The 14,220-nt window shown below is 38.2% G+C and overlaps 1 protein-coding gene across 1 annotated transcript in view; it reads right to left on the reverse strand.

Moving 5' to 3' along the window:
* Window positions 1–297: 297 nt before the first annotated feature.
* The window catches only part of DHX40 (DEAH-box helicase 40), a 48,368-nt gene continuing 34,445 nt past the window's right edge, over window positions 298–14,220 (reverse strand). The window contains exons 13-18 of the mRNA XM_025916561.2: window positions 10,163–10,277; window positions 8,476–8,584; window positions 7,669–7,763; window positions 3,994–4,063; window positions 3,074–3,302; window positions 298–1,604 (exon numbers count right to left, since the gene is read on the reverse strand). Of these exons, the coding sequence (XP_025772346.1) occupies window positions 1,465–1,604; window positions 3,074–3,302; window positions 3,994–4,063; window positions 7,669–7,763; window positions 8,476–8,584; window positions 10,163–10,277 (758 nt within the window). The 3' untranslated portion in view covers window positions 298–1,464. The remainder of the gene's footprint in view (window positions 1,605–3,073; window positions 3,303–3,993; window positions 4,064–7,668; window positions 7,764–8,475; window positions 8,585–10,162; window positions 10,278–14,220) is intronic.

Here is a 14,220-nt window from a genome sequence, read left to right on the forward strand (position 1 = left end):
CACAGCCTGGAGCCTGCTTGGGATTCTTTGTCTCTCCCTCTCTCTGCCCCTCCCTGCTGTGCTCTGTCTCTGTCCCTGTCTCTGTCTCTCTCTCAAAAGTAAATAAACATTAAAAAAAAAAAAAAAAAAAAGAGCACAGAGATTTGGGTCCTTATGTGATTTTTCAATAAAGGCTCAAGTTTCTAGAATTGAACAGAAAACTGTTTAGACACCAAAGGAAATAACTGCAAAATAGTTACCTATAAAAAATTTAGATTCTTAATTTTTACAAAAAATATCTAAAAACACACATTATACTGCCTTTTGAATTTTAATGACACTAATAGCTTTATTTAACAAACATTGAGAGACTACTATGTGCAAAGCACTGTGCTAGGTGCCATGAAAGATACAGATATGAAAAAGACATAGTCCCTGCCCACAAGGAGCGTATAATCTAGTGGGGGAGACAAATACACAAATAACTAGAATACAAGGCAGTAAACAACAGAGGGGCAGTGCTGACTGTGGCCTGAGTGTGACATAACTAGCCTCAAGGTTCCAATTTGAAACACTGGTGATCTGGTGTTGGCTGCTTTGAAAAAAATCCCATCTCAAGATCAGCATAACAGATGTTTAAATGGTCACACCCAAGCAGCTGGAGGCAAAAGACTAGGCCAGGTGGAGGGGCTGTTTGCAACTGTCATGCCTACATACGTGGTGCTGATACAAGTATGTAGGGACAGCTAAAAAACAAAAACAAAAACAAAACAAAAAAAATACATATATCATCTGTCCTTTGGTTAATGGCTATAGCTACTGTTTTAAACAATATATTTTTATATAAAAAGGAATTTGTATAATCCCAGAAAAATCAATTTAAGGATTAATAATAATTCAACAAAGAATCTTGCCATAGGCAATTTTCTTATTTACTAGTTGATTAAGTCTTTTCTCTAAATATCTATAAAGCTCTGTAGCAATTAAACAATTAGACATCTAAGTATTGCTGAGTAAAAACCTCTTATGTTTAGCCTTCTGAAGGAAATGGTCACATACCTGATAACCTGATATAATACTATTCTAATAGCAACAAGAAGGCTTTAAAGAGATTTAAGGAAAATAATTTTTAATGCTTCAAATGCAAATGGAATACACGCTGATTAAATACAATTCAATGTTCTTTGAAAATACCTCAGTGACAGCATTTGATACCAGTTAAGGCCAGCAAAATTGAAGTGAGGAAAATATCACATGTATTGTCTTTCATTGGTTTCGTAGATCATTGCCTAGGACCATGGCAACTCAATCTTTTCTTTGAAAATTCCATTTATTGGTATTGGTGAACTTTGATTTGCTTTTAGCTCATATGCTAATAACAGCTGCTGACCCCTTCCTCTTGGTAGTGCTATTTAATATAAATGTCAAAGTAGAAGCACATTTCCTGGCTGCTTTTCCTACTTCCTGAATTGGAGGATTCACTGCTTAGCCTGTTTCCTTCCGTGTGTCACTGTGATCCTGGGACCTCTGCTGCTTTCGCTCAAGGAAACGAGCACGTGCATCTGATATGGACTTATCATCATTTCTTCTTTGCATTTTCTTTAGGACTTCTTTTGAGATTCCATCTGAAAACATTATAAATTAATCCAGTTAAACTTTAGTTGTGAAACTCAGTACTAGAAATGTTAAGAGAAGGAGATGCCCTGATTTTCCAATGCCAAGGAGGAAAAAAAGAAAACTAAAATTTGCCCTTTCAAAAGAAACAATGTAGCCTATGGTTAAAAGATAAAGAGCATGCCGGCACCTGGGTGGCTCAATGGGTTGAATTTCCAAATTCAGCTCAGGTCATGATCTCACATTTTGTGAGTTAGAGCCCTGGACTGGGCTCTGAGCTGGTGGTGTGGGGCCTGCTTGGGATTCTCTCCCTTTTCTTTCTACCCCTCCCCCACTCTCGTTCTCTCTTTCAAAATAAATAAAATTAAAAAAAAAAAAAATTAGCATGGAGGAGTGCCTGGGTGGTTCAGTTGGTTAAGCATCCAACTCTTGATCTCGGTTCAGGTCACAAGACCAAGTTTGTGAGATCGAGCCCCACAATGTCAGCATGGAGTCTGCTTGGGATTCTCTCTCCTTCTCTCTCTGTCCCTCCCCTGCTCATATTCTCTCTCTCAAAAATAAATAAACTAAAAAAAAAAAAAAAAAAAAAAAAAAAAAAAAAAGAGCATGGAAAAAATAAATAAGTCAATTAAAATAAATAAATGAATGAATGCATGGAGGCCTAAAGAGCCAGAACAACTGACCCTAATTTAATCATGTACTACAGTTATATACTGCAATAGAACACTACATTTCTAAAGACTCTTCCAGATCTATTTTTCATGACATTAAAAAAGGATCATAAAATTTGCTCCATAAATCAGCCTCAGAAAGCTTTACTGAAAAGCTTTTTGTATATGTGAGCTGAGAATTAAACTTTCTGTCCTACTTCATTCAGTACAACTGTTTACACCTCCCAACTAGGGATCTCACATTTCACAGAAAAATCCCCTGGGTGGGGTGGGGGGGAGGGGAAGATGTTCTGAAGTAATAGTCACAAAATTTTATAAACAAAATAAAAACAGCAGTGGACTACTGGGAAACTGTATGGCATTATGGTTAAGAGTTTAGGTCATCACGTCAGTTTCCTTGGATTCAAAATACAGACTCACAAATTATTAGCTATGGGATTTTTCAGTAAATTATTATACACTGCTAAGTATTTCGTCATCTATAAAGGGGGGATGTGTACTTCCCTCATAGATAGGGTTATTGTGAAAACTCAATGAGGTAATTAATGCAAGTTGTTAGCACATGGTAAAAGCTCAACAGATATTGTTTTTATTAATAATGTTGTTGGACAGAGGGATTAAGGAAAACATTATTAACTGGAAGAAAAGAAGGAAGTCAAAGTATCAAAGTCTGAGACTCATGACAACTCTTTGCTTTCTGAGGAGATAGAGCCAGAATCTAAGCTCTATACAGTATTTCCATAATTATATGAGAATTTGGATATTTATGCTCCCTGGACTTAAGTTACTAGAACAAATGACTGACTCACCCTTTAGATGCTTTACATTTTCCTTATTTGTCCATCTCCTTCTTGCATCTTCTCTCACTTCACGTCGGGCCACACTGCTCAAATCATGTGCATTAAATTCATGCAACTTGGGTAACAAGTCTCTCACCCATTCATAACGGATTGGACACACAATTCTTGCGTAGACTTTGGTGGTAACTAATACCTCATGAAAAATGATCCATTCGAGTTTGGTTTCTTGTTCATGAAGCTATACAAAAGAATTTATTTAAGGATGGTTAACTCAGTAACCTGCCTTATTCCACATTAGACCAGCCAAACACTAATAGCCCCAAATCTTCTGAATTAATTCCTATATTTTTCAATCAAACAGAAGGCATGGGCCAAGCAGTGCCTTTACAGCTTTATGTAATAAAGATATATGCTAGGGGTGCCTGGGTGGCTTTATCAGTTAAGCAGCTGACTCTTGATTTCGGCTCAGGTCGTGGTCTCAATGTTGTGAGGTGGGGCTCCACACCAGGCATGGAGCCTGCCTGGGATTCTCTCTCCACCCCCACCCCCCAAATAAATAAATGGACTTAAAAAAAAACGGACTAAACATAACCACAAAGTGAAAAGTAGAAAACATTTGTGTATTACTTATTCCCATACCTTTACAAATGTCTTCCCTTTATTAAAAAATAAGACACTTAAGGGGCGCCTGGGTGGCGCAGTCGGTTAAGTGTCCGACTTCAGCCAGGTCACGATCTCGCAGTCCGTGAGTTCGAGCCCCGCGTCAGGCTCTGGGCTGATGGCTCAGAGCCTGGAGCCTGTTTCCGATTCTGTGTCTCCCTCTCTCTCTGCCCCTCCCCCGTTCATGCTCTGTCTCTCTCTGTCCCAAAAATAAATAAACGTTGAAAAAAAAAAAATAAGACACTTAAAAAATAATAATAGGCACTTACTGCTGAGGAAGGATGAATGTGGACTGGGCTTCCACGCCCATCCATTGTGCAAAATGTTCTCCCAACAGATCTAAAAACCAAAAAACCAAATGATAAAGATAAGAACACTAAAATAATTAAATAAGTAGAGCACTAAGTCTAACAATGTACAATTATAATAATGTGTTCTACCACAAAGAGTTTTATAAACAGAAGTTTAAACTTACTTGTCACTATAACTTCTCTACCAAGCCATCTTAAATAATGATACATCTTAAACAGTCATTTCAGTTAAGTAGAAACATTTCTTGTTAATAAGTATTAATGTTAACAATATTGATAATATTTATGCTTAAACATTTCTAAAATGATTTTGTAATAAATCCTCAAAACAACCTATGAGTTTTGAGAGTAAGTTACTTTTATTAAGAGGTCAAAACAGATTCAAACAAATCAACTAGCCTTCCAAAGGTCACAGAGTTAATGTATGGTGAAATCAAGTTCCAAACATAGGTCTTCTGACTTAAATCTTTATATGATGATCTCTTTTTAAAGGGATAATTTTCACTATTCTAAAATCTGATAATTAGAATTTTGCACCTATCGTTTCTGTAATTCATGTTAACTTCAAATTCGTATCCTCTTCTACAGTTCCTTACATAAATGTTATTCCAAAAACTTGTCAAAATATTAGCCCTAGTTCAACCATCACCACAGATGATTTCCTATAATACTTTATATACATTCCCATTATAACCCAGATCAGATTGCATTATAATTATTTATATACTATGCAATATATATATATACATATATGTATATGTATATACATACATACACACATATGTGTGTGAAATATATATGTGAAAAGTAGTATATGTGTGTGTGTATGTATGTATATACATATACGTATATATATATACATATACGTGTATATATATATATATACACACATACATATACGTGTATTTATATATATATATATTTGTACAGTACAAAAAAACATTTTTTTTTTTTTGAGAGAGAGAGAGTACCCATAACCAGGGGAGGACCAAGGGGGGGAAGAGGGAGAGGGAGAGGGAGAGGGAGAGGGAGAGGGAGAGGGAGAGGGAGAGGGAGAGGGAGAGAGAGAGAGAGAGGGAGGGAGAGAGAGAGAGAGAGAGAGGGAGGGAGAGAGAGAGAGAGAGAGAGAGAGAGAGAGAGAGAGAGAGAGAATTCCAAGCAGGCTCCACACCTAGCTCAATCCTATGTACTATGAGATCATGACCTAAGCCAAAATCAACAGTGGGATGCTTAATTGACTGAGCTACCCAGGTGCCCCCAAAAAATCTTTTTTACTTGAACCATTTGAATTAGTTACCAACCTTATGCCCCATCATCCCCAAATATCTGAGTGTGCATTTCCTATAATCAAGGACATTCTCTTAAATAACCATAATACAACCATCAAAACCAGGGAATTAACACCAATACCATCACTAACATCTAATCCTCAGACCCCACTGACGTTTTAACCAGATGTCCTAATAAAATCTTTTATAGCAAAAGAATCCAATTCAGAATCGAATATTAACTTTACGTTTCATGTCCCCTTAGTCTACCTCATTATGGCAATCTTTCTTTGACCTTCATGATCTTGACAGTTGTTTTGTTATCTATCTATCTATTTATTTATTAAGTTTATTTATTTTGAGAGAGAGAGAGAGAGAGAAAGCAAGCATGTGCGTGGCCAAGGGGCAAATAGAGAATCCCAAACAGGCTCTGTGCTGTCAGTGCAGTGCCCGACTTGGGGTTTGTTCCCACGACTGTGAGATTAGGACCTGAGCCGAAATCAACAGTCAGGCACTCAATCAACTGGGCCCCTATTTATCTTTTTTGAAAGAGAGAGAGAGCTCATGAGCGGGGAGAGGGGCAGAAGGAGAGAGAGAAAAAGTCCCAAGCAGGCTCCATGCTCAGCATGAAGCCCAACTCGGTGCTCAATCCAATGACCCTGGGATCATGACCTGAGCTAAAATCAAGAGTTGGATGCTTTACGACCCTAGCCACCCAGGCGCCCTTTGACAGCTTTTTGAATAGTAATTTTTTGTACACCCCTCAATTTGAATTTGTCTGTTTCAGGATGATTAGATTTAGGTAATGCATCTTTGCCAGGAACATCACAGAAGTTAAGCTGTGTTTTTCATTATATTCTATCAGGAAGAACATGGTTTCAATCTGTTTTATTACTAATGGTGTTCACTTTGATGGCTTGATTTGGTTACCATCTGCCAGGCTTCTCCATGAAAAGTTACTTTTTTCCTTTTTCCCTTAGTAATTAAGAATTTTGTGGAGGGGTGCCTGGGTGGCTCAGTCTGTTAAGTGTCCAACTTTGGCTCAGGTTGTGATCTCACCGTCCGTGAATGAGCCCCATGTTGGACTCTGTGCTGACAGCTCAGAGCCTGGAGCCTGCTTCAGATTCTGTGTCTCCCTCTCTCTCTCTGCCTCTCCCCTGCTCTCTCTCTCTCTCAAAAATAAACAAACATTAAAAAATTAAAAAAAAAAAAGAATTTTATGGAGAGGTGCTCAACTAATTCCATTTGTCATTAAACTTCTAATTTATTCATTTAGTAATTTATATGACTATAGACCCATGATTTCAGATTTTATTTAGTGGGCTATATAATCCATTACTATCATTATTTATTCTGATGCTTAATATGTCCTATATTTGTTCAATTGGAGCCTATTCAAGCTAGCTCCAGTGTACTTCTAACATGGCCTCAACCTTCATTGATCCCTTCTTGCTTGCTGGCAAAATAAGATGTTCTCAGCTCATCTTGTACTTTCCCACCCCTATTTCTCCAAACAGTTCTGAGTCCTTTATGTGGCAGATGGCTGTTTCAAGTCAAGATCAAGGGCACTGAGTATATTTATTGCTATTACGGTGTTACTGCTCCCAGTGCATCTGAGAGCTAGGGTATTTTTGTATGTATGTATTTACACATATACAAACACATATAACATATATATACCATAACATATATTTTCATTCCCACATGTATATATCCATCCATCTAACTATATTGAAAACCATAAGTTCACAATAAAACCCTGAAATTTCAATCCAACACCACAGGGTTTATTCTCATTTTCTCCCGTTCAGTATTTATAACTCCCTTCACCATTCCTTAATATACTGAATTATGTGATTAATTCCTTTCTATATAATGAATCTCCCATCATCACCATTGTTACCCCTTTCCCTAAGAAGATGCCCTCCTTCTCTAACACTCAGACTCTAACACTCAACACCAAACATATCCCATATGAGTGCCTTCTCCATCCTGCTCAATTACTAACATTCCACACCACCCTATCTTTCCTCAGGGATGCCATGCTCAACGTGTTTGTCTTTCATACGCCACACAGAGCCTCACTCCTCTGCAAGAAAACCCTTGTCATTCAACTTAGGTGCTGATATCCCATGCTAGACAGCTGTCCTACAAATTCCCTCCTACCAAACTTGAGTTCCAATATCCCACTCTGTGCCACTGCAGTTCCCCCGGCACAAGTGAAAATCATTAAGAGTCATTGTAATTGATGTCATCATAATCACGGAGCTTAAATAAACCACCAATCTTTAATATTAAATAGTTCAACATTGTAGCCAAATACAGTAGTATTCTTTATCCATTTCTCAAGCTCATTATTGCTTACCTTCGAGCTACATTTTTGAAATAGCCTGCACAAAGACATCTCCGTAGTACTTCATGTTTAGGGCCTTCAAAGGTCTCTCTTGGGAAATCACTTTGCTATAGAAAGAATATATATACAGTGGTAATCTCACAGAATAATATGAAATGATCTTTTATTTTGAAAACTACATGTTTCTAAAGACTTCTGTTTCTGGCCATATGAAGTAAGAGGGATTAGATTTACACTTCTGCTTGAAACAACCAAAAAATGTTTTATATGAAATAATGATTTCCAAAACACTGTATATCAAGTAATAAAGGACAGTGATCTCTGAGAAGTAAATGAAGTATGGGAAATAAGTGAAGTAAGTCCAACAACTGCCCCAGGTTACGGTCAACCTTGAGAGAGATTCTAGATGAAGGGTCAGGGAAGGAAAAACCCAGCGGAACCTGAAGAACACCCTGAGCTACAGAGGCAGAGCTGAGAGTCCAGGAAGACCAAGATGGCTAGAGTTCACAGGCCAAGAGTTCAGGAGAGAAGAGAACTCAGATAGAAACAGAACTCCAGAGATCTGCAGGAGAGCCTCTGCCAGTGTTCAACTGAGCACTAAATTAGCATATAAATGTGAGGAAACTACCCAAGGCCAGGGAAAGAACTTCCCCAAAGGATAACAGTGAACAGTGCTTGGTACTCACGCACACAGTTAGGAATGGGGTCTATTCCTACAAACCGGAGATCAGAATACCTCATAATTTGCATAGTTTGGGGTACAGTACTCAGAGAATCTTGCCAAAATTTGACTTAAGAAAAGATCACTATAGCAATCACCTGTTTAAGCTTCCTGATTAGTTCTCGAAGTTGAGCTTCAACACGAAATGCTGAAAATAAGCATCTCCAATGAATCCAGTGTTTTTGGCACCACGAAGCTGGAGCTCCACTGCAGAACAAAAATACTGGTATCTTTAAAATACCCTCTCGAAGTGAAAGTCTAACAGGTGCACCTGGCGGGTTCAGTCAGTAGAGCATGTGACTCTTAATCTCAGGGTCATGAGTTGGAACCCCATACTGGACATAGAGTTCACTTAAAAAAAAAAAAAAAGGCAGTCTAACATTCTCATTTCTATTACAAAACTAAAAACAAATAAGCATCAGTTAGCCCTTTTATGAGACCTGTCCCATTACTGAGAAAGCCACTTAAGGAATTTGAGGAAACAAATTAATGTAGATGCCTCTGAGTGAATTAAAAATAATTTGTAAATTAATTTCTTTTTATACATATATGGTTTAACAAATATCCAATCATTTTCTCATCTAAGGTACTTCTAGCGAATCAAAATTCTATAAGGTCATTTTCTTTTTTTTTTTTTTCATGTTTATTTATTATCGAGAGACAGAGAGACACAGAGCGTAAGCAGGGGAGGGGGAGAGAGAGGGGGAGACATAGAATCTGAAGTAGGCTCCAGGCTCCCAGCTGTTGGCACAGAGCCCAACCCGGGGCTCGAACTCACAAACCGCGAGATCATGACCTGAGCTGAAGTCGGATGCTTAAGCAACCTAGCCACCCAGGCGCCCCTATAAGGTCATTTTCAAGAAAGAATTAGGAAGAGAAGAAAGAAGAGAACTAATATTATATAATAAATGCCTACTTAGTAATAGTCACCCAACATAGATAAATCTCACTAATGTTCACAAAAATGCCTTAAGGTCAACAGTATCCCCACTGAACCTTACTGTCTAAAGTCACATAGTAAATACATATTGGAGCTATATTTTAAACTGACACTTTCTAGGGGCATCAGCGTGGCTCAGTCGGTTAAGCTTCCGACTCTTGGTTTCGACCCAGGTCATGATCTCAGGGTTCATGAGTTCCAGCCCCACACTGGGCTCTACCCTGACACCACAGACAGAGCCTGCTTGCAATTCTCTCTCTCCCTGCCCCTCCCCTGCTTGCTTTCTCTCTCTCAAAAAAAAATTAATAAACTTTAAAAAAAAAATTAGGGACACCTTGGGCGGCTCAGTCAGTCGAGCATCCGACTTTGTGTCAGGTCATGATACTGCGGTTACTAGGTTTGAGCCCCAGGTCGGGTTCAGTGCTGACAGCTCAGAGCCCAGAGTCAGCTTCAGACACGTTGTTTCCCTCTCTCTCTCTCTGTCCCTCCCCTGCTCGTGCTCTGTCTCTCTCAAAAATAAACATTTAAGGGGCGCCTGGGTGGCGCAGTCGGTTAAGCGTCCGACTTCAGCCAGGTCACGATCTCGCGGTCCGTGAGTTCGAGCCCCGCGTCAGGCTCTGGGCTGATGGCTCAGAGCCTGGAGCCTGTTTCCGATTCTGTGTCTCCCTCTCTCTCTGCCCCTCCCCCGTTCATGCTCTGTCTCTCTCTGTCCCAAAAATGAATAAACGTTGAAAAAAAAAATTTAAAAAAAAAAAAAAAAAAAAAAAAAAAAAAAAAAAAAAAAAATAAACATTTAAAAAAAATTTAACCTGACAATTTCTAGTACAAAAACTATTTCACATTACCTTGATTTGCACTGTTCAAAGATGACAGCTAAAGTTGCAAAGTCATTAAATCCTCCAGCTTTAGCTGCCAATTCTCGATGTCTTTGTTCTGCTTCCTTCTGGTACTCTGGATCAACTAAAATGACAAGTTGAGAGGCAATTTAGTTATACTTTACATCAAATGCCTACATTCATTTTGTTTATTCAAGGTCAGTAGAATCTGCCTCACCATCTGCAGTGGAATAAGACAGAACTATATTAATTCTTGGGGAAGGACTCTATTTACTTCCATTACTTCTTTTCTTCTTTTTTAAAAAATTTTTTAAAAATGTTTGTTTATTTTTGCAAAAGAGAGAGTGTGAGTGGGGGAGGGGCAGAGAGAGATGGAGACCAAACTCCAAAGCAGGTTCCAGTCTGAGCTGTCAGCACAGAGCCCAACTCGAGGCTCAAACCCACAAGCCTTGAGATCATGACCTGAGTTGAAGTCAGATGCTTAACTGACTGAGCCACCCACTCTTCTTGTTTATTTTATTTATTTTGAGAAAGAGCACGAACGTGCACACACAAATTTGTGCACACACGAGTGGGGGAGGGGCAGAGAGAGAAGGAGAGGATCTTAAGCAGGCTCTGCATTGTCAGCATGGAGCCCGACTTGGGGCTGGAACTTAAGAACCATGAGATCATGACTTGAGCCGAAACCAAAGGTCAGACGCTTAACTGACTGAGCCACCCAGGAACCCCACTCCTTTCCTTCTTTTAACCATACTTCAGAGATTTAACCAGAACAGTAACATTAATTCTCTCAATACATTTGCCTTTAAAATAGTATTTAGCATTTATTTTTTAAGTTCAGTTTGATCATAAGAGTAACCCATGTTCATGGTAAAAAAATTATGTAAAAGTTCAACATTCCCCACTTTTGTCACATTACCCATAAACCAATCCTCATGGCTAACCACTGTTATGAATGTGTGTCCTTCAAGATATTTTCTTTCTTTTTTTTTTTTTTTTTTTTTTAATATTTATTGATTTTGGGGAGAGTGCAAGTGGGAGACGGGCAGAGAGAAGGGGACAGAGGATCCAAAGCCAGCTCTGCACTGACAGGCTGACAGCAGAGAGCCCGATGTGGGGCTCGAACTCATGAACCCTGAGATCATGACCTGAGCTGAAGTTAGACGCTCAACCGACTGAGCCACCCAGGTGTCCTGTTCAAGTTATTTTCTATATGTATACCAGCCAATGAATACAGTGGTTTATTTTTACATAAATCCATTATATGTTTTGAAACTTCATTTAATAATGGGCTTCATGTCAGTACAAGTAGAATTATTCATTCTCAAAATAGCTTCATTGTACTCCCCAGGGATATAAGGAACATTTGAGGAACACAATTTAACCAGTCCCTATTTATCCAGTTCCTATTTATGGGCAATTAGACCATCATATAAGCAGAACTGAACTACTACTAGCCTTTTGTTTTTTTTAACTTTATATTGAAGTAAAACATGCATGCAGAAAACTACCAGATCACAACTGTACAGCTCGATGTTAATAAACATAATATACCAATGTACCCAATACCCAAATCAATAAACAGAATATTACTAACATCCAGAAGCCCTCTTTTTGCTCTCCTTCCAATAACTACCTATTCTCTTCCACAAACCATGTTCTGACTTCTGACCCCACAGAAGGCTTTTGTATAAATTTTGTATAAATGTACTTCATGTGTCTGATTTCTTTTGCTCAACATTTGTTTTTGAGATTTATCTCTTACTGACATTGACCCTATCCCACTCAGGATTGATATACTCTCTGATTGCCCAAGTTCCCTACATACCACTTTGCCCAAGCTAAATTTCTTTCAGAGTACCACTTTTTTTTTTTTTTTTTTTTTTTTTTTCAAAATTTCCTAGGGCTCCTTCATTCATCGTACCACATCGTACTGCGGTTTGTTCTCCTTCAGTAAACCCATCACAACTAGATTTAGCATAGGCACCATGTTCCCTGGTATTAGAGAGAAGTACTTATATAGACTATGAAGTGAATCTGCAAAGCAGCAGACCCTGGTCTTAGGAGGAAAGGAATCTGATTAAAGAAAACACCCATGAAGATAAAAAGTCTTTCATCCCAGGCTTTAAGTAGCTTCGACCTTTGTTACCTAGGTGACAACTAAAGGAAGCAGTTAGAAACAAGAGGAGAGAGAATATGATTACGGGCCATACAAACAGCCCTGTCAAGGTGAAAATACAGTTCCCATCTCCTGAACCACTCAGGGAAATTGACTTTTAAGCCAAAACATTTAATTTCAAGCACTGAATCACCACTGCCCTAAAGATATTATGACAAAAGTCAAATTGCACTAGACTCAAGCATCACCCTGACCTGGCTCCCAACACTAGGAGACAAGCCTATCTATCAGACAGGAGCTCCTGGATCAATGAATTGTGTTTCCTGCTATAGAATTGTAGAGTGCCAGTTGCCTTGGACCCCTGGGGTATGAACCTTCAGAGACACTTCCTACCTGGGCTCAGTTCTTCCTTTCTCTGCCTCTAGCTGACCATTCAATTTGGCTGTAATACCTACTAGCACAATTTACACAGGTGGCTTACTATCTCTTATTAAAATGTCAGAATAACTGCAACAAATTTTAGTGTAGATTAAAATTTTAAGCTCAGCTCATATTCTGTGAAGATTAACTCTGTGTAGTTAATGTTGGATCCCTGCTGTTTAGAGCGGTGGCTTGCTCACTCACGTTTTTAAAAATGTAGAGAGCATATCACTTCCCTGGTTGTCCATCCCACATTGCTACCTTCTCTATGTCTCTGTCTCTTTCCTTCATTATTCTCAAAGTCAAGAGAATAGAAACATTTTTTTGTTCCTTTTCCCTGACTCTCCCCCCAAAATAGACTAATTAAAATTAAAACACGCAGAAGTCCCATAGTAAATTCCGGATATGTACAGGAAAGTCACAATCCATATCATACACAGTTCCTACAATCTCAGCAAGTTTATCCTCTAACTAAACAAAAGTTTGACTAGCCATCTTTATTTTCCAGTAGGCTTGTCACTGTCTTTAATTTATTATCTTTCCCCAGATGAAATTCTATTATCAGTTTTATCTCATGCAAATAGGCAAATATTACTGAGGGAAGAACTGTAAGAAGGTGAAGCAGCAAAACAAGGTTATATCAGCTGAACCTTTCCATTTGGGAAAATAATTTAATACTTTTCTATATAGCAATCAATCAGAAAGCAAAACTATTTCACAGAGGATATCAATAATAATAACAGTCCTCAGAGTTGAAGCAGAAGAATAAAACAATGAGTGTCCCATACACATAAAATACCCTTTATTTCTAAAAATATCACAGTTAAAATGAAAGATTTAGAACCTACCCAGTGTTGTTATTTTAAATTTGTTCCATTTTAAGGCAATGCCTTTAGGTGGTTTAAAAAAAAACCTAGAAAATATTTAACAGCCCTCACTCCATTGTCTGACTTCTAAAGTAGTCCCTATACTAGGAGACATTGTATGCAGTTCACTACAGCAAAAGAGAGATTACTAAAAATGTTGACAGTATGATCATTTTGATGTTTATAATCTCTGTTTAATGTTAGATCTGAGAATACTACCCAGTTTTACCAGTAAGGATACAGTAAACCAAATTAGATGATCTATAAAGACCCAAGCCAGAAAGTACTGCTTAACTTATAAAGACTACAAATGCAGCTGGAAAGCCAATACACGTTTTGGGTATAACAAGATCTCACCAAGTCACAATCTCAAAACCTGAAGCTACATTTTGCAGCAGCTAAAGTTCTTCATGATCCAGGTTTAAAAATTAGGTGTATATTTATATATAAGCCATAGTATCTAAGTATGAAGAAAAAACTGGTAGCAATTGTTGCCTCTAGGAATCAGACCTAAGGACATGTTTAAGAGAGAAGAACTTACTTTTCATTTAATACTTTGTGTAGTGTTTGAATTTTTAACTATATACATGTATGGGGAATAGTATGAGGAGTTAGGTGAAACCTCTCTTCCAGATAGACATTTGTTACACTAGTCAAAATTA

The sequence above is a fragment of the Puma concolor genome, chromosome E1 (assembly GCF_028749965.1).
Source record: "Puma concolor isolate L17-30 chromosome E1, mPumCon1.1.hap2, whole genome shotgun sequence".
NCBI classification, from domain to species: Eukaryota; Metazoa; Chordata; class Mammalia; order Carnivora; family Felidae; genus Puma; species Puma concolor.